Below are 25000 nucleotides of genomic sequence, written 5' to 3' on the forward strand. Positions count from 1 at the left end.
CGCCAGTCGTCAAAGTCTCCTGGCGTATAACATCGCCAGTCGTCAAAGTCTCTTGGCGTATAACATACACACGCCAGTCGTCAAAGTCTCCTGGCGTATAACATCGCCAGTCGTCAAAGTCTCTTGGCGTATAACATCGCCAGTCGTCAAAGTCTCTTGGCGTATAACATACACACGCCAGTCGTCAAAGTCTCCTGGCGTATAACATTGCCAGTCGTCAAAGTCTCTTGGCGTATAACATACGCCAGTCGTCAAAGTCTCCTGGCGTATAACATACATACGCCAGTCGTCAAAGTCTCTTGGCGTATAACATACACACGCCAGTCGTCAAAGTCTCCTGGCGTATAACATCGCCAGTCGTCAAAGTCTCTTGGCGTATAACATCGCCAGTCGTCAAAGTCTCTTGGCGTATAACATACACACGCCAGTCGTCAAAGTCTCCTGGCGTATAACATCGCCAGTCGTCAAAGTCTCTTGGCGTATAACATACGCCAGTCGTCAAAGTCTCTTGGCGTATAACATACGCCAGTCGTCAAAGTCTCCTGGCGTATAACATACATACGCCAGTCGTCAAAGTCTCTTGGCGTATAACATACTTACGCCAGTCGTCAAAGTCTCTTGGCGTATAACATACACACGCCAGTCGTCAAAGTCTCCTGGCGTATAACATACATACGCCAGTCGTCAAAGTCTCTTGGCGTATAACATACACACGCCAGTCGTCAAAGTCTCCTGGCGTATAACATCGCCAGTCGTCAAAGTCTCCTGGCGTATAACATCGCCAGTCGTCAAAGTCTCTTGGCGTATAACGTCGCCAGTCGTCAAAGTCTCTTGGCGTATAACATACACACGCCAGTCGTCAAAGTCTCTTGGCGTATAACATACACACGCCAGTCGTCAAAGTCTCCTGGCGTATAACATCGCCAGTCGTCAAAGTCTCTTGGCGTATAACATACGCCAGTCGTCAAAGTCTCCTGGCGTATAACATACATACGCCAGTCGTCAAAGTCTCTTGGCGTATAACATACACACGCCAGTCGTCAAAGTCTCCTGGCGTATAACATCGCCAGTCGTCAAAGTCTCTTGGCGTATAACGTCGCCAGTCGTCAAAGTCTCTTGGCGTATAACATACACACGCCAGTCGTCAAAGTCTCTTGGCGTATAACATCGCCAGTCGTCAAAGTCTCTTGGCGTATAACATACACACGCCAGTCGTCAAAGTCTCCTGGCGTATAACATACATACGCCAGTCGTCAAAGTCTCCTGGCGTATAACATACATACGCCAGTCGTCAAAGTCTCCTGGCGTATAACATACATACGCCAGTCGTCAAAGTCTCTTGGCGTATAACATACACACGCCAGTCGTCAAAGTCTCCTGGCGTATAACATCGCCAGTCGTCAAAGTCTCTTGGCGTATAACATACGCCAGTCGTCAAAGTCTCCTGGCGTATAACATACATACGCCAGTCGTCAAAGTCTCTTGGCGTATAACATACACACGCCAGTCATCAAAGTCTCCTGGCGTATAACATCGCCAGTCGTCAAAGTCTCTTGGCGTATAACGTCGCCAGTCGTCAAAGTCTCTTGGCGTATAACATACACACGCCAGTCGTCAAAGTCTCCTGGCGTATAACATCGCCAGTCGTCAAAGTCTCTTGGCGTATAACATACGCCAGTCGTCAAAGTCTCCTGGCGTATAACATACACACGCCAGTCGTCAAAGTCTCCTGGCGTATAACATACATACGCCACTCGTCAAAGTCTCTTGGCGTATAACATACATACGCCAGTCGTCAAAGTCTCTTGGCGTATAACATACACACGCCAGTCGTCAAAGTCTCCTGGCGTATAACATCGCCAGTCGTCAAAGTCTCTTGGCGTATAACATACGCCAGTCGTCAAAGTCTCCTGGCATATAACATACATACGCCAGTCGTCAAAGTCTCTTGGCGTATAACATACACACGCCAGTCGTCAAAGTCTCCTGGCGTATAACATAAACACGCCAGTCGTCAAAGTCTCCTGGCGTATGACATACGCCAGTCGTCAAAGTCTCCTGGCGTATAACATACATACGCCAGTCGTCAAAGTCTCTTGGCGTATAATATACGCCAATCATCAAAGTCTCCTGGCGTATAACATACATACGCCAGTCGTCAAAGTCTCCTGGCGTATAACATACGCACGCCAGTCGTCAAAGTCTCCTGTCGTATAACATAAACACGCCAGTCGTCAAAGTCTCCTGGCGTATGACATACACACGCCAGTCGTCAAAGTCTCCTGGCGTATAACATACATACGGTCAAAGTCTCCTGGCGTATAACATACACACGCCAGTCGTTAAAGTCTCCTGGCGTATAACATACATACGGTCAAAGTCTCCTGGCGTATAACATACACACGCCAGTCGTTAAAGTCTCCTGGCGTATAACATACATACAGTCAAAGTCTCCTGGCGTATAACATACACATGCCAATCGTCAAAGTCTCCTGGCGTATAACATACACACACCAGTCGTCAAAGTCTCCTGTCGTATAACATACACACGCCAGTCGTCAAAGTCTCCTGTCGCATAACATAAACACGCCAGTCGTCAAAGTCTCCTGGCGTATGACATACACACGCCAGTCGTCAAAGTCTCCTGGCGTATAACATACATACGGTCAAAGTCTCCTGGCGTATAACATACACACGCCAGTCGTTAAAGTCTCCTGGCGTATAACATACATACGGTCAAATTCTCCTGGCGTATAACATACACACGCCAGTCGTCAAAGTCTCCTGGCGTATAACATACACACGCCAGTCGTCAAAGTCTCCTGTCGTATAACATAAACACGCCAGTCTTCAAAGTCTCCTGGCGTATGACATACACACGCCAGTCGTCAAAGTCTCCTGGCGTATAACATACATACGGTCAAAGTCTCCTGGCGTATAACATACACACGCCAGTCGTCAAAGTCTCCTGGCGTATAACATAAACACGCCAGTCGTCAAAGTCTCCTGGCGTATAACATACACACGCCAATCATCAAAGTCTCCTGGCGTATAACATAAACACGCCAGTCGTCAAAGTCTCCAGGCATATAACATACACACGCCAGTCGTCAAAGTCTCCTGGCGTATAACATATACCTAGCCCAATTTAATATTTAATATTATCCCTCTTAAAGTCTGAGTCATTGCAATCAACTTTGTATCATACAAAGGTAAAGTTATTAATTTCTCCTATATTTCACTGAAACCTTTCCATTATCTATGCACTTAACTCTTATTCTTTCAATTAATCCTGTTGACTCTTGGTGTATTTCAATTCTCCTGGCGTATAACATACACACGCCAGTCGTCAAAGTCTCCTAGCGTATAACATACATACGGTCAAAGTCTCCTGGCGTATAACATACATACGGTCAAAGTCTCCTGGCGTATAACATACACACGCCAGTCGTCAAAGTCTCCTGGCGTATAACATGAACACGCCAGTCGTCAAAGTCTCCTGGCATATAACATGAACACGCCAGTCGTCAAAGTCTCCTGGCGTATAACATACACACGCCAGTCGTCAAAGTCTCCTGGCGTATAACATACATACGGTCAAAGTCTCCTGGCGTATAACATACATACGGTCAAAGTCTCCTGGCGTATAACATACATACGGTCAAAGTTTCCTGGCGTATAAAATACACACGCCAGTCGTCAACGTCTCCTGGCGTATAACATACACACGCCAGTCGTCAAAGTCTCCTGGCGTATAACATGAACACGCCAGTCGTCAAAGTCTCCTGGCGTATAACATGAACACGCCAGTCTTCAAAGTCTCCTGGCGTATAACATGAACACGCCAGTCGTCAAAGTCTCCTGGCGTATAACATGAACACGCCAGTCACCAACGTCTCCTGGCGTATAACATACATACGGTCAAAGTCTCCTGGCGTATAACATACACACGCCAAAGTCTCCTGGTGTATAACATGAACACGCCAGTCGTCAAAGTCTCCTGGCGTATAACATGAACACGCCAGTCGTCAAAGTCTCCTGGCGTATAACATGAACACGCCAGTCGTCAAAGTCTCCTGGCGTATAACATGAACACGCCAGTCGTCAAAGTCTCCTGGTGTATAACATACACACGGCAGTCATCAAAGTCTCCTGGCGTATAACATGAACACGCCAGTCGTCAAAGTCTCCTGGCGTATAACATACACACGCCAGTCATCAAAGTCTCCTGGCGTATAACATGAACACGCCAGTCGTCAAAGTCTCCTGGCGTATAACATACACACGCCAGTCGTCAAAGTCTCCTGGCGTATAACATATACCTAGCCCAATTTAATATTTAATATTATCCCTCTTAAAGTCTGAGTCATTGCAATCAACTTTGTATCATACAAAGGTAAAGTTATTAATTTCTCCTATATTTCACTGAAACCTTTCCATTATCTATGCACTTGACTCTTATTCTTTCAATTAATCCTGTTGACTCTTGGTGTATTTCAATTCTTGAATTTTTTTAATTTTACTTCTTACGTTCTTAACTGTTCTTGAAGTTTTTTTTTTTATTTTAAATGTTCATTAATTCTGTTTTAGTTTATTTATTTCCTTATTTCCTTTCCTCACTGAGCTATATTTTCCCTGTTGGTGCCCTTGGACTTATAGCGTCCTACTTTTCCAAATAGGGTTGTAGCGTAGGTAATAATAATAATAATAATAACAATAATAACAATAATAATAATAATAATGTTAGAAATAATTATAATTTAGCATTTTCTCCAAGTGTGTTGTTAGATATGTAAATCACGTATCTCTAATTTATAAGCTCTTTTCCAAACACATCTATTAGACACTTCCATTCCTATTCGTTCAAGGAACTCGATAAACCTACTTACAATACTGTGTTCTTTTAAGTCACTTCTCATTCACAAATTCTGTTCATTTAGGTTACCGATCACAACCTCTTTTTATTATATAAATCAATCCAAGCACAGAAATTCTCTTCACTTACATACTTACATATTTACCCCACACACGCAAAGCCCTATCCACACGATCGAGCATGCCCGACAGGCAAACAGTGATACCAGGCCACAATAGTCAGTGAAAATGATGGTTGATGACGTCAGAAGCGGGAAAACTAAAGTAAGGGATCTGGCAACACTGTATAATGCCAGATCCCTGTCTGTGGTTTTCCCGCTTCTGACGTCATTAACCCTCATTCTTACTAAGTATTGTGGTCTGGTATCACTGTTTACCCGTCGGGCATGCTCGATCGTGTGGAAAGGGCTTTACATCTTTCATCATCCTCGTCTTTAATATTCCCTTGACCTTCCTATTCCCGTATTTTGCCTAGTTCATATTTGTTTTACCAAGTTTCGTAATGTTAAGCTTGCTTTCCATGAAAATATTAAATATCATACAAAATAACTCTCGAAATATTTAAACTGTAAAAGTATTCCGTGTTCAGAATGTAATTTATTTTATTTCGCTCAAATATATATGAAATGTTTCACTTTTCCTTTCGTGGTTATGATATATTATGCTTATATCGTGTCATCTATCGTTATTTTTTACATACATACATGCATACACACACGGACACAGAATATATATATATATATATATATATATATATATATATATATATATATATTATGTATATATATATATTATATATATTACGTGTATATATATATATATATATATATATATATATATATATATATATATATAAATACAGCATGATTATACCTTCCCCTTTAAAACCTCTGTCACTTGAAGAGTATAGCCCTCTAAATGGATGGGATTCTTAGTCCCACACTTTTTTTTTTTTTTTTTACCCCAACAATTATTGGGACCTATTTACCACGGACTGGAGTGATGCGTAGTAAGGACAGCTATCTTGTGCAATGCCCTTTTAACTTTTTTATTCCCTTTTTTTATTTTTTTTTCCACTGGTCTATTTTCCTTGTTGGAGCCCCTGGGCTTATAGCTTCCTGCTTTTCCAACTAGGGTTGTAGGTTAGCAAGTAATGATGATAATGATGATGATGATGATGATTGTTTCAATGTTACTGACATGGTTTCACAACGGAAGGTTATTGATTTTGAAGTGAATTCAGAGCTAGTTCAGTGGTAACGTGTTCGCTTAGCATTCGCGTGGCGGCAGATTGGTCCTAGCCCGGGACCGTGAGTTTAAGCTGTTTACTGGGGAGGCCACTGCTCTGGTTGGACATCACAGAGGTAGAGGGGCTTGCCCGGTCGACATATCTTCATTGGTTTTGGGCTTCTCGTGGCTCCTGAGTGTTTAAAGGTCGCTCGTGAAAGGCAGAGGCAAGGGACAGTGACATTGCCCTATTGAGCAGGACAATGCCATAGAGACTGACCATAGATCTATAGGGTCCCCCAAATCCCCCCCCCCACCCATCCTTAGCTCACAAGGATGTTTAGGTTGCAACGACCAAAGAAACTAACGAGATTGAGCAGGACTCTAACCCCAGTCTGGTGATCACCAATCAGGGACGTTACTACATCGGCCAAGTGGTCATCTCCATTTCCCCTCCATCCTCTTGACTAAAGAGTTGTCCCATGTCTGAGAGGAGGGACTCACTTGTACATGAGGCTATAATGTCTTCAGAAATGAGAAAAGGTTCCTTGCCAGGTCTGTAGACCTTATCTTAAGATGATTGGTTGGTCTCTTAAACTAGGACATTGGTGAACACGCAGTCTACATCAGGGTGAGAAGAATAGCCATACCCTGGTGAGGAGTGCCCCTAGACGTACACTCGGAAGCCACACACTCTCACAAATTGTATCTTAAGATAATTGGTTGGTCTATTCAACTGTGACATAGGTGAACACGCAGTCCACATCAGGGGTTGGGGAATAGTCATACCCTGGTGAGAGGGAGTACCCCGAGACGTACACTCGGAAACCAAACACTCCCACAAATTGCCGAATCATCATGTTGCAGTTAGGAAAGTTTGAGGGTGTGGGAAGGGTTGAATCTGTAATATGTGCATATCTAAATATTCAGACGTCATTTTTGACGGCTCGAGTACACTAGTATTTTGATCAAGATTGAAGCTTGTCCGTTTTTATATTGATCTGGTATCTTTTTGGAATGGTTCGGGAAATTATTTACAAAAAAAGTTTTTTTTTTTCCAGATCCTATTTTAGTACATTAAATTCAATCATAAATTGTAATCTCTCTCTCTCTCTCTCTCTCTCTCTCTCTCTCTCTCTCTCTCTCTCTCTCTCTCTCTCTCTCTCTCTCTCTCTCTCTCTCTATATATATATATATATATATATATATATATATATATATATATATATATATATATATATATATATATATATATATATATATGTATGTGTGTGTGTGTAGCAGAAAGTTGCGTGAGACTACAATGAGATCCCCTTGTAACCAAAGCACTTGGGTGAATGTCCAAATTAAAGGCCTTGCCCCAGGGTTCGATTCTCCATCCGGAATACTTTAGTTAAGGACGGCATGAGTCTCTTCACGTCCAGTAGGTATTACTAAGTAAAGCGACTATGTCATGCCAGTCAACACATGGGTAAGGCCTTTAGTTCGAACATTCATCCAAGTGCTTTGGTCAAAAGGGGATCTCATTGTAGTCACACGCAACTTCCAGTCAAAGATCTTGCTGTTTAAGTCGTTTTGTTGCAGAGATTCCCATATTATTATTATTATTATTATTATTATTATTATTAGTAGTAGTAGTAGTAGTAGTAGTAGTAGTAGTAGTAGTAGTAGTAGCTAAGCTACAACCCTGGCTGGAAAAGCAAGAGCTCCAATAGGGACAAATAGCCCAGTGAGGAAAGGAAATAAATCAATAAATAAACTATATAAAAAACAATTAATAATAGAATATTTTAAAAACATTAACATCAAAACAGATATTTCACATATAAACTATAAAAAGTCTTATGTCAGCCTGTTCAACATAGAAACATTTGCTGGAAGTTTGAACTTTTGAAGTTTTACCGATTCAACTACCCGACTAAGATCATTCCGTAGGGTTGACTATGAATGGCATGACACTGAAAGAAGAGGAATTGTAAGTAATGAAAATTGGGAAAGTAAGGAAATGTTGAATTCAGGAAGGCGTGTCACTATACTCGACTTTTTTTTTAATGAGGTGCTTTTGGACTGACTCATATGGGGTACCCTTTTAGCTCTGAAAAGTTTCCTAATCGCTGATTGGTTAAAATTATTTCGTCCAACGAATCAGCTAGTATGAAACTTTAACGAGCTAAAAGGACACTACTGCGACTCTGCAAATACACCTCATTAAAAAAAGAATTAATATAGTTGCCTTTAGTTGGTTACAGCAGTGGAAAGAAGAAAAAGAAGAAAATGTGACAATTTATCCCATCAAAAAGTATAATATAATTTCATATCACTACAAGTTATCTACAAATTGTGCATTAGATTCTCCATTGGAGACCGCCCTTCGAATTAATGAGTAAAAACTAATGTTGATAAGTGCACAAGGATGATTTAATAGTAGGGTGAGGGTAACAATGATAAGTATCCTTTCCATGAGATGAAACTGGCAAACCTAATTGATGTTAGTAAGAATTTGAAGTAACTGTACGCACAGGCGCGTAGTTAAGAGGTTTATTATTATTATTATTATTATTATTATTATTATTATTATTATTATTATTATTACTTGCTAAGCTACAACCCAAGTTGGAAAAGCAGGATGCTATAATCCCAGGGGCACCAATAGGGAAAATAGCTTAGTGATGAAAAGAAACAAGGAAAACTAAAATATTTTAAGAAGAGTAACAACATTGAATTAAATATTTCCTCTATAAACTATAAAAACTTTAAGAAAACAAAAGGAAGAGAAATAAGATAGAATAGTGTGCCCAAGTGTATCGTCAAGACAGTGGAAGACCATGGTACAGAGGTTATGGCACTACCCAAGACTAGAGAACAATGGTTAGATTTTGGAGTGTCCTTCTCCTAGAAGAGCTGCTTACCATAGCTAAAGAGTCTCTTCTACCCTTATCCAAGAAGAAGGTAGCCACTGAAGTCGCACATTATTAGAATTAGAAAAGATATTCAACACTACTCATTAACGTTGAGGATCACAGCAAAGTCATTGTAAATTTCATATAATAATGCATCGAATATCCATTGTTCTTCATTTAGTAATTATTCTCGGATTATTTTCATATGGATCACAGGGATTCAAGTCTATACAAAGTGTATATTAATATCATTATTCTAGTAAATTCATTAATGTCATGAATTAAATATTGTGTAATGGTTAGCCTTTGAATATCAGCTGTATATTGGACAAAATATTTGTATGTTATTCTTATGTACCAGTGTATGATTTGTATATTTTCTCAGTAAAATCTAATCTATAAAATATCCTCTCGTTCTCCCTCGAAATAGAAGCAGTGCTACAGCATCCACGTGTGATGCAAACTTTCAAAACTGTATTCTTTGTCCCTTGTGAATGGTTTGACCTCTGACCTATTGACATTATTGAAAAGGGTCGCATTTTGTGAAACTGGAGAAGTTCAAGAGGCAAAAGAATATTCTATTGATGGTGTGATCATATTTCTGATATACTGCCAACACTTTTATTTTCATGGAAGATCGACAAAATTGGCTTTGAGATTAAAGCAGTTGACACACACACACACACACACACACACTGCGTGATAGATACTTTAGATAATAACCTTGAGAATTGCTCAAAACCAAAATATTAGGTTATATTGATCGAAAAAAAAAATTTAAATTTAGAAATATAATTCTCATAAGCCCTGTTTGATCGTATATAATGTTTTATGCGCAGTTATTTTCTGAAGTAGTTCAAGGACTTTCTGTGCTAATTAAGAAAGAGAACCCTGAAATACAATAGAGAATGTGTGTGCGTCTTTTTCGTTATTTCGCCACTATTCTTAACAATGGAGTCTTTTCTCAAGGCATTTTCTCCAACTAAGTCGATCACAATTCCCTTCTTTCATGATCTCTGCTTTAAAGATGATTATATTGATCTGTCCTTAGTTAGCCTACTTGCTAGTACAGTGGTAACGCATTCGCTTAGCATTCGCATGGCAGCAGATCGATCCCAGCCGGGGACCGTGAGTTTAAGCTTGGGAAGCCACTGCTGTTTTTTGGCTCCACAGCTGGGGGGGGGGGGGATGTTGACTTGCCCGGCTGACGTTCTGGTGCGCATCTATTCTGATGATATTGGAACTGAAACCATACACCTTTATGTTTATTTATTTTGTATCGTTATCCCTTTTTTTTTTTTATTCCATCTCTATCTTTAATGAGATAATTAACCATGATTTTGACTTTCCTTTTTTCCCTTGAGTTTGATATTCCGTAATATCCTTTTCCTCTTCCTAAATATCCTTTTCCTCTTCCTTTGTTCCATTCTATTCAACTAGGAGTCCTATCTTGTTAAAAGTTTCTCTTTCCCCTGTTAGTATTATTGGTCGCCACTTTGCATATGTCGCCCTCCAATCCTCGAAAGCCTTTGACTGTCTCGTTACCGATTCTTTTACCTCTATTTCACCACTATTTTTGCCCCCCTTTGACACTCCAAAGCCACTTTTCCACCCAGCCGATTCCTCTGCTCCTCTTGCACATTTTCCTATCATTTTTTTTCCTTTCCGAGATCCTTTGAGTCAATAGGCATAGGAGATGGTGATCATTTTTTTTTCTTTGTATTTATTCTAACTTTATGCCGTTCCCTTACGTATATCCTTGTGTGTCTCAGACTGTTCTCATCAACCTCCTCTTGGTTTTTTTTTTTTTTTTTTTTTTTTTTTTTTCTTTCTTTTTTATCCATCTCTTGTTGTTTACGTTGTTTCACATTTGCCTTACTAAGAATTAATTCAAGATTTACCAAATTTCTTTTTAGGGGATCGGCTTAACGCGTATATATAAAATATATATATATATATATATATATATATATATATATATATATATATATATATATATATATATATTTACTGTGTATATATATACAGTATATTTACTATATATATATATATATATATATATATATATATATATATATATATATATATATATATATATATATATATACACGCACGCGCGCACATTTTCTGCAACATTATTTTGAATGCTTGTATAGTGTGTGACTATGTTTGTTAATATACAATCACCAGTATGGAAATCTATATGTCAACGCTATTGTTATCTAGCTTTACAGTAAAGAGTTATTGACTTTGGTTGAATTATTGGATATTTATACTAGAAGATATATCCTCAAATTGCATACTAATCAATATAGAGCATTTGCAATTGTTGTTTTAGTCGCAGTGTGAGTAAAATATGGGGATGGGTATTATTATTATTATTATTATTATTATTATTATTATTATTATTATTATGATTATCATTTATTATTATCATTATTATTATTATTATTATTACTTGCTAAGCTACAACTCTAGTTGGTAAAGCAAGATATTATAAGCCTGGGGGCTCCAACAGGAAAAATAGCCTAGTGAGTAAAGGAAACAAGGAAAAATAAAATATTTTAAGAATAGTAACGACATTTAGATAAATATTTCCTCTATAAACTATAAGAACTTTAACAAAAGAAGAGGAAGAGAAATTAGATAGAATAGTGTACCTGAGGCTCTGGAATTTTATTCCTCCAAGCATTAGTTTTTAGTATGGTTAGTATATCGGCATTTTCCTCAAGTAGTATTATCTGGTTGTATCGATTTCAGTGAGCTGCCATCATTCTATATATTCTAGTAATGAAACCGTTTGAATATAAATGAAACTGATTAGTGAATCTAATGTTAATTTCTTTCTGAAATAAGGGATTTAAAAGTCTAGATTCCTTCCCTTTCTGCAGTAATATCGATTAGAAAAAGGGTCATCTCAAGATGTGAACTGGAGCTAATTGAAATAAAAAGCTCTAGACTAGAGCTATACATTGAGAGTGACAATGGTCATTATAGAAATATAGCCAAACCTGACCCTAAGTCATGGAAAGGTCACAATCGTAACCCTGTTTGAACAAATTAGATGTTATATAATTATTATTATTAATAATAGTATTATTATTATTTTTATTTTTTATTATTTTTTCTTTATTTTTATTCTTGTTTTTATGTTTTTATTATTTTTTTTATTATTTTTATTTTTATATATTATTATTATTATTATTATTTTTATTATTTTTATTTTTATTATTTATTATTTTTATTATTATTATTTATTATTATTATTATTGTTATTATTATTATTATTATTATTATTATTATTATTATTATTATCATAATAATAATAATAATAATAATGATAATGATGTAAGCTGCAACCCTAGTTGGAGAAGCAAGATGCTATAAGCCCAACGGTTCCAACTGGGGAAATGGCTTATTGGTGAAGATTGCCTGGTCCTTGCAGCCAAGGACGGGCTCTTGCAATGATGCAGCCCGTAGGTGATAGGTTCATTTTGGTTTGTAGGTGATTAAGGATAAAGGGATGAAAGATATTCAGCAATATTTATGGGATGAAGGAAATAGGTTTGTGAGGTAAGGAAATAAGGAAAAAGAAATAGTTTGCCTAAGTGTATCCTCAAGCAAGAGATCTCTAACCCAAGTCAGTGGAAGACCGTTGTACAGAGGGTATGGCACTACCCAATATTAGGGAACAATGGTTTGATTTTGGAGTGTCTTATTCCTAGAAGAGCTGCTTACCTTAGCTCAAGAGTCTCTTCTACCCTTACTAAGAGGAAAGTAGCCATGGAACAATTACAGTGCAGTAGTTAACATTTGAGTGAAAAGTGTGGGACAGATGGCAGCACAGACTAAAGACAACCTGGATATGCCGTTGATAAAAGTGGCCAATAATCTCTATTATTATTATTATTATTACTAGCTAAGCTACAGCCCTAGTAGGAAAAACAGGATGCCATAAGCCCAAGGGATCCAGCAGTGAGGGAAGGAAATAAGGAAATGTACTACAAGAGAAGTTTAAGAGCAATAACATTTAAATAAATCTTTCACATATAAATTATAAAAACTAAAAAAAAAAGGACGAAAAATAAGTGTACCTTCAAGTAAGAGAACTCTACCCCAAGACAGTCGAAGGGCATGGTACAGAGGCTATGGCACTACCCGAGACTAGAGCGCACGCCTTTGATTTTGGTTATATATTGTCGACCTAACTACGTCATGACTCCTCGCTGCACTGAGGAAGGGCGATGGTGGTTGGTACAACACACAAATATACACTACCGGGGTCTAGGCGATGTCAGGCAGGGCAGCCGGTCGGGACTACGGTCCACCCTAAAAGCCAAAGCAAAGTCCTTCAGAAAGAAGGCAACCGTGTTACCCCATACGAATGGGGGAAAAACACGCTAATAGAAGAAGAAGAAGAAGAAGAAGAAGAAGAAGAAGAAGAAGAAGAAGAAGAAGAAGAAGAAGAAGGAGGAGGAGGAGGAGGAGGAGGAGGAGGAGGAGGAGGAGGAGGTGGTGGTAATGTAGACAAAATATTCTGCGTTTGTAGAAGTAATACTAAATGACAAAGTTGAGGGTTTTTATATTCCGTTCTGGTGGGAACAACCACTGGAAAATGTTTGCTGGCTTTTCGCGAAATAGTTCTTTAATGTATGTCCTCCAGACATATAAACTTTACCATGTCATGGTCTCTTGCGTAACTGTTTTTTGTTTTCTTTTTGTTCCTTTACGAGTAAGCTTTTACCTCTTTGAAGTTAAACACTTTTACTTGATGTGGAATAATTTCTATTGCACTATTCTTCCTTTCAACGTGTGCAAACTGCAAAAACACACTCAAGTATATGTATTTGTGTGTGTGTATATATACATATATATATATATATATATATATATATATATATATGTGTGTGTGTGTGTGTGTGTGTGTGGGTGCGTGTGTGTGTGTATACATAGATAGATAGATAAAATTTTATTTCTATTGCATTGTTTATCTTTTCTACGTGTGCAAACTGCACAACCACACACGTGTATATATATGTATATATATATATATATATATATATATATATATATATATATATATATATATATATATATATATATATGTATATGTATATATATACATATATATATCAATATAGATATATATATATATATATATATATATATATATATATATATATATATATCAACAACAAATTGCAGGACAAAAGCCTCAGACATATCCTTATTCATGTCTCGGGGTTGGCTAGTTTCCATCACCACGCTGGACACTACGGATTGGTGATAGTGGGAGATTTTCGTCTGATCGCTCACAGCAAACCAACCTAGTATGGGTGGCCCTGACCTATACAGCTTTGCTGATCATGATAAAATACAAACCCTTACAATATTTTCCTCGAAATTCTCATATCTTGTCATATAGTTTCCGAAATTCAAACGCTTTTGAATAGTAAGGACCGAAAATATATGATTTCTTTCAACTTGTTCACAGAATAGGAGAGAGCAAGAGATAAGAATCATTGATTTCGTAAAGTAAATTTGAAAGTATTACACCAGGGCATGTCGAGCGGATAAGAGATTGCGCACTATAAAAATTGTATGGTTAATTTTTCCTTTATTATCTTACCTTAGAGTATGTGTATGTTCCTGTGAATTCAAATGTCTTGAAAATAGATGAATAGATTTATTGTGAAGTTGGTTTGCCTTTACATAATAATTAGTTTTGAATAAGAGGAAGGGTTATTTAATTTTTTTTATATATAGGCTTTAAAGGACTTGCAACTGCCGGAACCTCCTTATGTTGCACGTATAAAACACTTAATTCGTGCATTCATTTGTATTACTTGATTATTCACTGATAGTGGTTGTGGTGGCTGATGTCGTAACGTCCCTGACTGGTGAACGTCAGACTGGGGATCGAGTTCCGCTCAGACTCGTTAGTTTCTTTGGTCGCTGCAATCTCACCATCCTTGTGAGCTAGGGATGGGGTGTTTGGGAGAGCATCAGGTCTTATCTGCCGAGTCATCAGCAGCCATTGCCTGGCCCTCCATTGTCCTAACTTGGGTCCGTCTCCAGGGCATTGTCCTACTCGATAGGGCAATGTCACTGTCCCTTGCCCCTGCCATTCATGAGCGGCCTTTAAAAACCTTTAAGTGATTTTCCTCTGTGGGTTATTCTCTTGATATTCGTGCCTTTTGTAATTAACCCTTTCTCATTAAATGTAAATGAAAGCATTGCCTATTTCCTTGTTTCCTTTCCTCACTGGGCTATTTTCCCTGTTGGAGCCCTTTGGCTTATAGCATCTTGCTTATCCAACTAGAGTTGTAGCTTGGCGAGTAATAACAACAACAACAACGTCGACAGGCCAAATTTAATCATGTAATCAGTAATAAAAACATATATATTCTACATTTAAAGTTTATTTCAGATTTTTTATTGGTACTAATGGTCAAACTCTTATTTATTGAAAATTACAATGTTATTTTAAAATATTCCAATTATTTGTGAGTTCTTGTGCCGTTGCAACTCTTTCTGAATTAAAGTCCCATTTTCTACTTATTTTATTTGAAGTAAGTAGTTTGTGATCAAATAAACTTCTGTGACTTAATTGACAGGGAGTTTTTATGCATTTATTTGCTGGTATTTGCATAATTGTCAGTTTGACATTACGGAGCCGTTTGTAATTGTTTGGAAATAAACATTTGTTCAACATTTTGGGACCAAAGTAATTACCAGTGAAAGCATTTTAGTGATGCTTTGTTATGTTGCCAGCTTTGTTTTGTTTACCGCTGTCACATAAGCATAAGTGTGCCATGTACTATTGCTGTGAATCACCGCTCAATGAAATGGAAAAGCACTTATGGATATGATTTGGAGACTGGAATCCTTAGGTCCTTGGGTTATTTTTAATTCGTAGTCCAAGTAAATGCAATTTTTCCTACTTCATATTTACACCGCATTGGGCTTGTGGCATCTTGCTTTTCCCATTAAGGTTGTAGCTTAGCAAGTAATAATAATAATAATAATAATAATAATAATAATAGTAAAGGAAAACTGGGTTCTGTAGGTTGTTTTCAAAGGTAAACTAGGTTCTTTGGGTCTTGCGCTAATTTGGCCTCAATAGGTCTATTGGTACTGCAGATAGGTGAAATATTCTGAAGGATTGTAGGTTTGATGAAATAAGCATGAAATTTGTTAGCCAATTAACAAAGGTGCATGGGAAGATATTGGGCCATAGGGCCATTCCAAAGTCCTTCCATGAGAGGAGTTCAAGTGCCAAAATATCTTGTCGAATGTTGTATCTGCCATAGCAGTGGTGCTATGTGAACGCTTTGTTTTTGTTTTTTTTTCTTTTCTAGTTTTTACTCTAGTGGCATATTAAATAGTTAAAGTTTACAAGATGGTAGATCCCCTTCAGCCTGGGACATCAATACTGGTTATAGAAACTGACTGAAGCAAGTTCCTTCTTTGTCAGAAAGACATGTCGGAGGTGCTTCACTCTCCAGCCAAGTCTACACGTCCCACACGGGGAGCGGGGTACAAGACAATTGCTGAAGTGTTTTACCCACATCAATCAATCTTTCAATACTGATGGGAATGGCCTTGAAGAAACAATACAGTAGCGAAAGGCCAGGTGACGCAACTCATGTAGGCTCTCTTACAACAGAACAAAACTACAGCGCGCTGAGTAATGTAGAAACCCTCAGATGCTGCTGATTAACTCTGCTGAAAGCTTAAAGAAGTTCACTTGCAAGAATGATGGTTAGAAAAGGGAGTTTGGTTTGAAAAGCATCAACATTTAGGTTTTATATCAAGACCAGGAAAGCTGCAATGAAATTGCAGGACAAATCCCTACTGGTCAAACTGAGTTCAGGAGACACAATTGCACAGAACCCCAGTACCATCTGACATGCTTATTCTCTTCATACAACCGAACTAGAGAAACAAAAACATATGAATCTGGTGTGGATAAAATTAAAGATGGCCTTACATTTGCTGAGCTGATATCTTATGTTGAAGATACTTATGGATAGTCTAGTTGCACCTATCTTCAAACTCAGCGATATGTGCACAACTAGGCTAGAACAACTTGGAACTGATGTTGTACGACACGTCCACTCCACTGACCGCAAAAAGAAAGTATTAGCGTACTTTCCAGAGATGGAAGTACACAAGCAAGGCTGAGATGTAGTGCTCATTTCTAACAAAGATGGTGGACCAGTTGTGAGAAAATCACGTGAGTACAATACTAATGGTGATGTTGTTCATCTTGCCAGGGCTGCGAATATAATTGAGAGAGAAATGTTCAAGGGGAAATCCAGTTTGGTGTTTCCTATGAACCAACCATCCTGGAAATTCTTGTTGCAGTGTCTCTGATAGTGTTAGTTGATATGGTGTTGAATAGGCTAAATATCAAGAAACAGTGAAGTTCTTCAACAGTGCCCAAGCCAGTGCTCACGATTTCGCTGTTAATGATGTCTAACAGCATGGTACTGTGTCGAAAGAATCTGGAGGCCCCATGTACAGTAAGGCTCAATCAAGGAAGGGGAACACCTCTGCCCATCTACTTGGGTGTGATGGTCCACACGAAGACTGGCAAACGTGAACTCATATGATGTGGATGCAAGAATGATTGCAGAGGACGGTTTTATGGACAGTACTCTTGAGTGACGTAGCTCAAAGAGAACAATAATTGTTTGGACACTTCCGTTCAATTAAGTTGTAATTAGACAATAATAAGCCATTGTGTGTACCTCTGCTACCTACAAAAACACAGAAAATAATTCTGGGTGGTTTGACGCGATTGAAGAAAGTAGTCCTGATTTCAAAATCTTAATATTATGTAAAAAATATGATAATATTTTGCTAAGACTAGTAATTGTTTACCATTTCAACTGTTATAGGGACAGTAAGGTTATAGCTGTATGGTTTGTAATACAAGATAAAAACATTCAAATAAGCGATGGTTACTTCCTGGCATAGGTCGAATTTGAGGATGCCCTTTATCCAGAAAAATCCACTGAAGCGTGGTCTACCTATGGACCTAATTCTATGCTTGTTTCATCAAACCTACAATACTTTCACCTGGCTGCTGTACTATATAGCCCTGTGTGACTTATTTGTTACTTTCATGGTTTCTTCAATGATTTCTGTGACAAAAATACTGACAATAAGAGGTCTACTCAATTTTTTTTTCAATGAGGCGCCTTTGCACTGACTCGAAGCGGTGCCCTTTTAGCTCGGAAAAGTTTCATGCTTTCTGATTATTTAGAATGATCTTGTCCAGAAATCAGTGATCAGGACACTTTTCCAGGCTAAAAGGGCACCCCTGCGAGTCGGTGCAGAGCTGCCTCACTAAAAAGATTTGACTATAGTTAGTATCATGTTATTTATCTCTATAAACTTATAAATGTTGGAAGAGTAATATCACTAACATTTTTCTGTTTTGCATATCGCCAAGTGGTGTTGGCAGGTCAGTTTTACTATATCCAAAAATTGAATTGTTAATGAAATTATGCAATCTAGATACTGTATTTGCTTTATAGGGCTTAATGCAAATATTTATCTTGATATTTTTGTCATGCTCAGGATTTAGGCTGACCTAACCTTTCCAAGAGCAAATATCAGAATTTGCTGTTAGTGCACCTCAAAGGTTACATTGTAGGCATTACTTGGGTCTTTTCAGCCCCCGCCCATTTGGCACTTAGGCGTTCTCCCTTGTTACAGTCTTACTATTAGGATAATTTCTTCCACCCTGCTGTCCAACCTCTCTAATATCTCTTGATATTATTTATACAACAACTCATGAGTTTTTCCCCCAATTGCACCTAGGCTCGCTGTATACCCAAGAGTTCTATTTCATAAGTCTTTCTTACAATATCAAATTATTTTCTTGTAAATTTTGTAATTAATTTTGGAATTTTACTTACTTATGTCACCTTTTTTTATGATTTTTTCATTATGGATTCCATATTGTGTAGACGTTGATTAGCTAAATAATCTTTTTTTCGCTCCCCCCCCCCTCCCCGTGAATTGTGTTCATTATGATTATCAATGATGGCAATGAAGTCAGACTGATCTATGTATGACCAACGTAGAATTTTGATATTAAATCTAAAGGATTCCTAAATCTTAAACTTTTGACCAGTGTTATCAGTAAGGCTAAAGGATTTAACTATTATTATTATTATTATTATTATTATTATTATTATTATTATTATTATTAATATTTGCTAACCTACAACCCTAGTTGGAAAAGCAGGATGCTATAAACCCAGGGGCTTCAACAGGGAAAATATCCCAGTGAGGAAAGGAAACGAGGAAAAATAAAATATTTCAAGAACAGTAACATTAGAATAGACATTTCCTTTATAAACAAAAATTTTTAACAAAATAAGAGGAAAAGAAATATGATAGAATAGTCCCCTAGTATATCCTTAAGCAAGAGAACCCAAGACAGTGGAAGACCATGATGGTACAGAGGCTATGGCACTGCCCAAGAGTTAGAGAACAATGGTTTGATTTTTGAGTGTCCTTCTCCTAGAAGAGCTGGTTACCATATCTAAAGAGTCACTTCTCGCCTTACCAAGAGGAAAATGTCCACTGAACAATTACAGTGCAGTAGGTAATCCCTTAAGCGAAGAATTGTTTCACAATAATTTATTTTCTTCTCCCCAGGTGCCCACACGACAACAGACTTCCATGCAGGGCCGTGGGTTCGCTACTTGGTGAGTAGACTGGTAGCTTTTTCAGGACATATTTATAAATTCCAGTATGTTATTTGATTTTGTTTTTTATTTCTTTGTGTTGATTCACCTGGAGGGTCTTTTTTAATTGTATTGTCGTCTTGTTATTTCACTTTATCGTACATTAGTTATTATTTTTTTATTTATATAAACCTTTGACAGATGTATATACAGTAATTTGAACATATATGTATGTATTTATGTATGTATGTATGCATATATGTGTATATATATATATATATATGTGTGTATATATATATATATATATATATATATATATATATATATATATATATATATATATATATGTATATATATATACACACACACACATATATATATATATATATATATATATATATATAAGATGAATAGATGTTTTGCATCTCAAAATTTCAGATTTACGACAAAGGCGACAAAAAGCGGAACTTTCAACATTTTGAACTATATTTATTACGATTAACCAAGAATTTTGGAAACCAACTTTCCCCTCCTCAGAAAAAATTTATTAAAATTTTTAGATGAGATTTTAAGTTTAGTTTAAACGTTATTTATAGTATACACAAACTTTGTTTTATGAGGCCATTATTTAAAGTATTTGTAATACTAAGTTTTGTCGTTCTTACCATATTAAATCATAATTAAAATGTCAAATTACATTATATATTATATTATGAATTATAGCCTTGAGATGTAATGTTGCAAAAGTAATTAGGTTAAGATTGATGGCTACAAATTATGTAATTAATTTTGGCCGTTTTCATCTCCTAAACTTCCACCAAGTGTATAGAAACAGTTCTCATATCTAAAAGAGGATTTTAATTAAAGGGGTCATGATTTTAGGGGTGGTGGGGGGGGGGGGGGATTTAGAATATAGTGTAACATTCATGTCAGGATGATAATTGTATGACATCGAGATATTTCTTTCCATATGATGGCCCTTGGGGATTGTCCTTGACGTATATGAATGAGGGTAATAGCTTGCTCATCTTATCGGCTCCCAAGAAGATAGAAAATGATAAAAAATAGGTCTCTCGTATCGTATTATCTTCAATGACTCTATATCGTACTTAAGCTGATTCTACCTAATCCACCAATTAAGTGTCTCTCTCTCTCTCTCTCTCTCTCTCTCTCTCTCTCTCTCTCTCTCTCTCTCTCTCTCTCTCTCTCTCATGGTCAAATATAGATATCTAAGCACATACAGAGAAATATATAATAGGAAATGTTTTGAAGTCATCTCTCTCTCTCTCTCTCTCTCTCTCTCCTCTCTCTCTCTCTCTCTCTCTCTCTCTCTCTCTCTCTCATAATTAAATATACATATCTAAGGACATACAGAGAAATATGTAATTGAAAATATTATGAAGTTAACTCTCTCTCTCTCTCTCTCTCTCTCTCTCTCTCTCTCTCTCTCTCTCTCTCATAGTCAAATATACATATTCTAAACATACAGAGACATATATAATTGGAGATGTTATGAAGTCTCTCTCTCTCTCTCTCTCTCTCTCGTAGTCCAAATATAGATATCTAAACACATACAGAGAAATATATAATAGGAAATGTTATGAAGTCATCTCTCTCTCTCTCTCTCCTCTCTCTCTCCCTCTCTCTCCTCTCCTCTCTCTCTCTCTCTCTCTCTCTCCTCTCTCTCTCTCTCATAGTCAAATATAGATATGTAAGCACCGCAAAGAGAAATATATATAATTCAAAATGTTATGAAGTCAAATCTCTCTCTCTCTCCTCTCTCTCCTCTCTCTCTCCTCTCTCTCTCTCTCTCTCTCTCTCATAGTCAAATATAGATATCTAAGCACGCGGAAGAAAATATATAATTCAGAAATGTTATGAAGTCCAAAATTCTCTCCTCTCTCTCTCTCTCTCATCTCTCTCTCCTCTCTCCTCTCTCTCTCTCTCTCTCTCTCTCTCACTCTCTCTCTCTCTCTCTCTCTCTCTCTCTCTCTCTCACATTTTATCATTAAGAGCTTAATATGTTACAGAGTGTTGTAGAATAATTCACGGTTACTTGATTTAGACAGGATTCTCTCTCTCTCTCTCTCTCTCTCTCTTCTCTCTCTCTCTCTCTCTCTCTCTCTCTCAGAAGATACTGAGAGGTCATTAATGATCTATTCTTATTAGTTTTAGTCTTGCATGCCTTGTTTAGGACAACTCTCTCTCTCTCTCTCTCTCTCTCCTCTCTCTCTCTCTCTCTCTCTCTCTCTCTCTCTCTCTCTCTCTCTCTCTCTCTCTCATTTTATCATTAACAGCTTAATGTGTTACAGAGGGTTGTAGAATAACTCACGTTTACTTGATTTAGACAGGATTCTCTCTCTCTCTCTCTCTCTCTCTCTCTCTCTCTCTCTCTTCCTCTCTCTCTCTCTCTCTCTCTCTCTCTCTCTCATTTTATCATTAACAGCTTAATGTGTTACAGAGGGTTGTAGAATAACTCACGTTTACTTGATTTAGACAGGATTCTCTCTCTCTCTCTCTCTCCTCTCTCTCTCTCTCTCTCTCTCTCTCTCTCTCTCTCTCTCTCTCACCTGAGTGCGTGTGAGCGAAGTTCCTTAGACTGCTGCACCTCTTCCATCGGAAGCCCCCGGAAGGGGATGAAGACCTCTTGCACATCCGGATGAGTCTCAAATAACCTGTGGAGGAGAAAAAAGGAGGTTGAAATGTCAGCAAAGCGATATAAAAAGAAAATAATTAAACTCAAAACAATAAAATATAATATAATATAATTCTGATCATCCTTTACATTCAGATCTCCCCGGATAGTGCCACCGTGTTCGTAATACTATACCCAATTTCTTTTTAATGAGGTGCATTTGCACAGACTCGCAACGGTGCCCTTTTAGCTCGGAAAGTTTCCTGCTATCTGATTGGTTAGAATTGTCTTGTCCAGCCAGTCAGCGATCAGAAACTTTTCCGAGCTGAAATGGCACCACTGCGAGTCGTGGCAAATCGGCTTCACTAAAGAGAATTGACTCTAGTTCTTTTGGTGTTGAGGCTTTCCAAGAAGATAGGGTAATTTTTCATAATATCCTCTAATCAGAAAAGTTATAGATAAGAGTCCTATCATCAAAAACTCTCTGAAAAGAAAAAGGGTTTTATTATTATTGCATTTAAATGTTATGTTCTGTTTAGTTGTCAATTGGTGCTGATATTGAACTCGTAATGACAAGTTCTAAAACTGTTCGTTTTAAGGGTTTAAAGGCTGCTTATGAATGGCAGAGGCAAGAAACAGTGACATTGCCCTATCCAGCAGGACACGACCATATATACATATGATCAGCGCCTAAGCCCCCTCTCCACCCAAGCTAGGACCAAGGAGGGCTAGGAAATGGCTGCTGATGACTCGGCAGGTAGAGCTGTAGGCTCACCCAAACCTCCTATCCTTAGCTCATAGGGATGGTGAGGCTGCAGCGACCAAAGAAACTAAAGAGTTAGAGCGGGACGGGAACCCCAGTCTGGCGTTCACTAGTGAGGGTCGTTACCACATCGGCCACCACATGATAGGAAGAACCTTGTTTTGAATCACTGATATCAGTTGGTTTTATTTATGTTAAGCCAACATTAGTTTTGCAGAATCCCTCGCCTTATCTTGGTGCTCTTATTACTACTGTGGTTGTGGTGGCCGATGTGGTAGCGTCCCTGACTGGTGAACTCCAGACTGGGGTTAGAATCCCGTTCTAACTCGTTAGTTTCTTGGGTCGTTGCAACCTCACCATCCTTGTGAGCTAAGGATGGGGGGTATGTGGAGCCTATAGGTCTATCTGCTGAGTCATCAGCAGCCATTGCCAGGCACTCCTTGGTCCTAGCTTGGGTGGAGAGGGGGCTTGGGCGCTGATTGTATGTTTATATGGGCAGTCTGTATGGCATTGTCCTTGTCGATAGGGCATTGTCACTGTCCCATGCCCCTGCCGTTCACGAGCGGCCTTTAAACCTATGATTATATGACTGATTCGTTAAATACTACAATTTCTTGGTGGGTGTGTTAAGTACTAGAAGACATTCTCTTATATTAGCAACGATATTTTTTTTTTATTTAGAAATTATCAATAATGAGATGAGCTTGTCGAAAGCTTTAGCCATAAGCTTAGACTCCGGATAATTGGCGTCAATGACCTTAGATGTCAGAATGCCAGAAAATCTCAAATCAATCAGTCAAGCAATTAGACTCCGGATAAGTGGAAAGTCATCAACCTAGATATGATGATCCTACTTTACAAACAACAGAGCGGCGGCAAATCTCAGTGGGTTAGTGTTTACGGTAATAAGTCTCGAAACATAATATTGGTCACTAATAACATATTTCTATTGATACAATAGGTAGTAGGTTGGCCAGGGCACCAGCCACCCGTTGAGATACTACCGCTTATGTGGTCCTTTGACTGGCCAGACAGTACTACATTGGATCCTTCTCTCTGGTTACGGTTCACTTTCCCTGTGCCTACACATACACCGAATAGTCTGACATATTCTTTACAGATTCTCCTCTGTCCTCATTCATCTGACAACACTGAGATTACCAAACAATTCTTCTTCACTCAAGGGGTTAACTATTGCACTGTAATTGTTCAGTGGCCACTTTCCTGTTGGTAAGGGTAAAAGAGACTCTTTAGCTATAGTAAGCAGCTCTTCTAGGAGAAGAACACTCCGAAATCAAACCACTGTTCTCTAGTCTTGGGTAGTGCCATAGCCTCTGTACCATGGTCTTCCACTGTCTTTGGTTAGAGTTCTCTTGCTTGAAGGTACACTCGGGCACACTATTCTATCTCGTTTCTCTTCCTCTTTTTTTGTTAAAGATTTCATAGTTTATATAGGAAATATTTATTTAAATGTCATTGTTCTTAAAATATATTATTTTCTTTGTTTCCTTTCCTCACTGGGCTATTTTCCCTGTTGGAGCCCCTGGGCTTATAGCATCTTGCTTTTCCAACTGGGGTTGTTACTTAGCAAGTAATAATAATAATAATAATAACCCAATTATTAAGGAATACAAATATTGAATGATAAGATTCTCTTCCTTCCTGGATCACGATCGAAATCGCATGAACCTCTGTTGTCAAACTGTAAAAACTAAGAATATCTGTTATGCCCTCTTGTAACGAAGCTAGAAAGCTTATCCTTGCGAGAGTATACGCTCAAGCACGCCAACTGGGGTATTTTTCCCAGTTGGAGTCCTTGGGCATATAGTATCCCGCTTTTCCGACTAGGGTTGTAGCTTCGCTAGTAATAACATTATTATTATTATTATTA

The 25000-nt window shown here is 37.9% G+C and overlaps 1 protein-coding gene and 1 long non-coding RNA gene across 2 annotated transcripts in view; one reads left to right on the top strand and one right to left on the bottom strand.

The window, feature by feature from the left end:
- LOC137617794 (uncharacterized) overlaps positions 1 to 25000 on the top strand; it is a 372403-nt gene that overhangs the window by 77115 nt on the left and 270288 nt on the right. The window contains exon 2 of the long non-coding RNA XR_011039661.1: positions 19683 to 19732. This is a non-coding gene — a long non-coding RNA (uncharacterized lncRNA). The remainder of the gene's footprint in view (positions 1 to 19682; positions 19733 to 25000) is intronic.
- Positions 1 to 25000, bottom strand: part of glob1 (globin 1) — a 496433-nt gene that overhangs the window by 35183 nt on the left and 436250 nt on the right. The window contains 1 exon segment of the mRNA XM_068347754.1: positions 22282 to 22386. Coding sequence (XP_068203855.1) covers positions 22282 to 22386 — 105 coding nt within the window.

Source organism: Palaemon carinicauda, chromosome 24 (genome assembly GCF_036898095.1).
Source record: "Palaemon carinicauda isolate YSFRI2023 chromosome 24, ASM3689809v2, whole genome shotgun sequence".
Classification (NCBI taxonomy): Eukaryota; Metazoa; Arthropoda; class Malacostraca; order Decapoda; family Palaemonidae; genus Palaemon; species Palaemon carinicauda.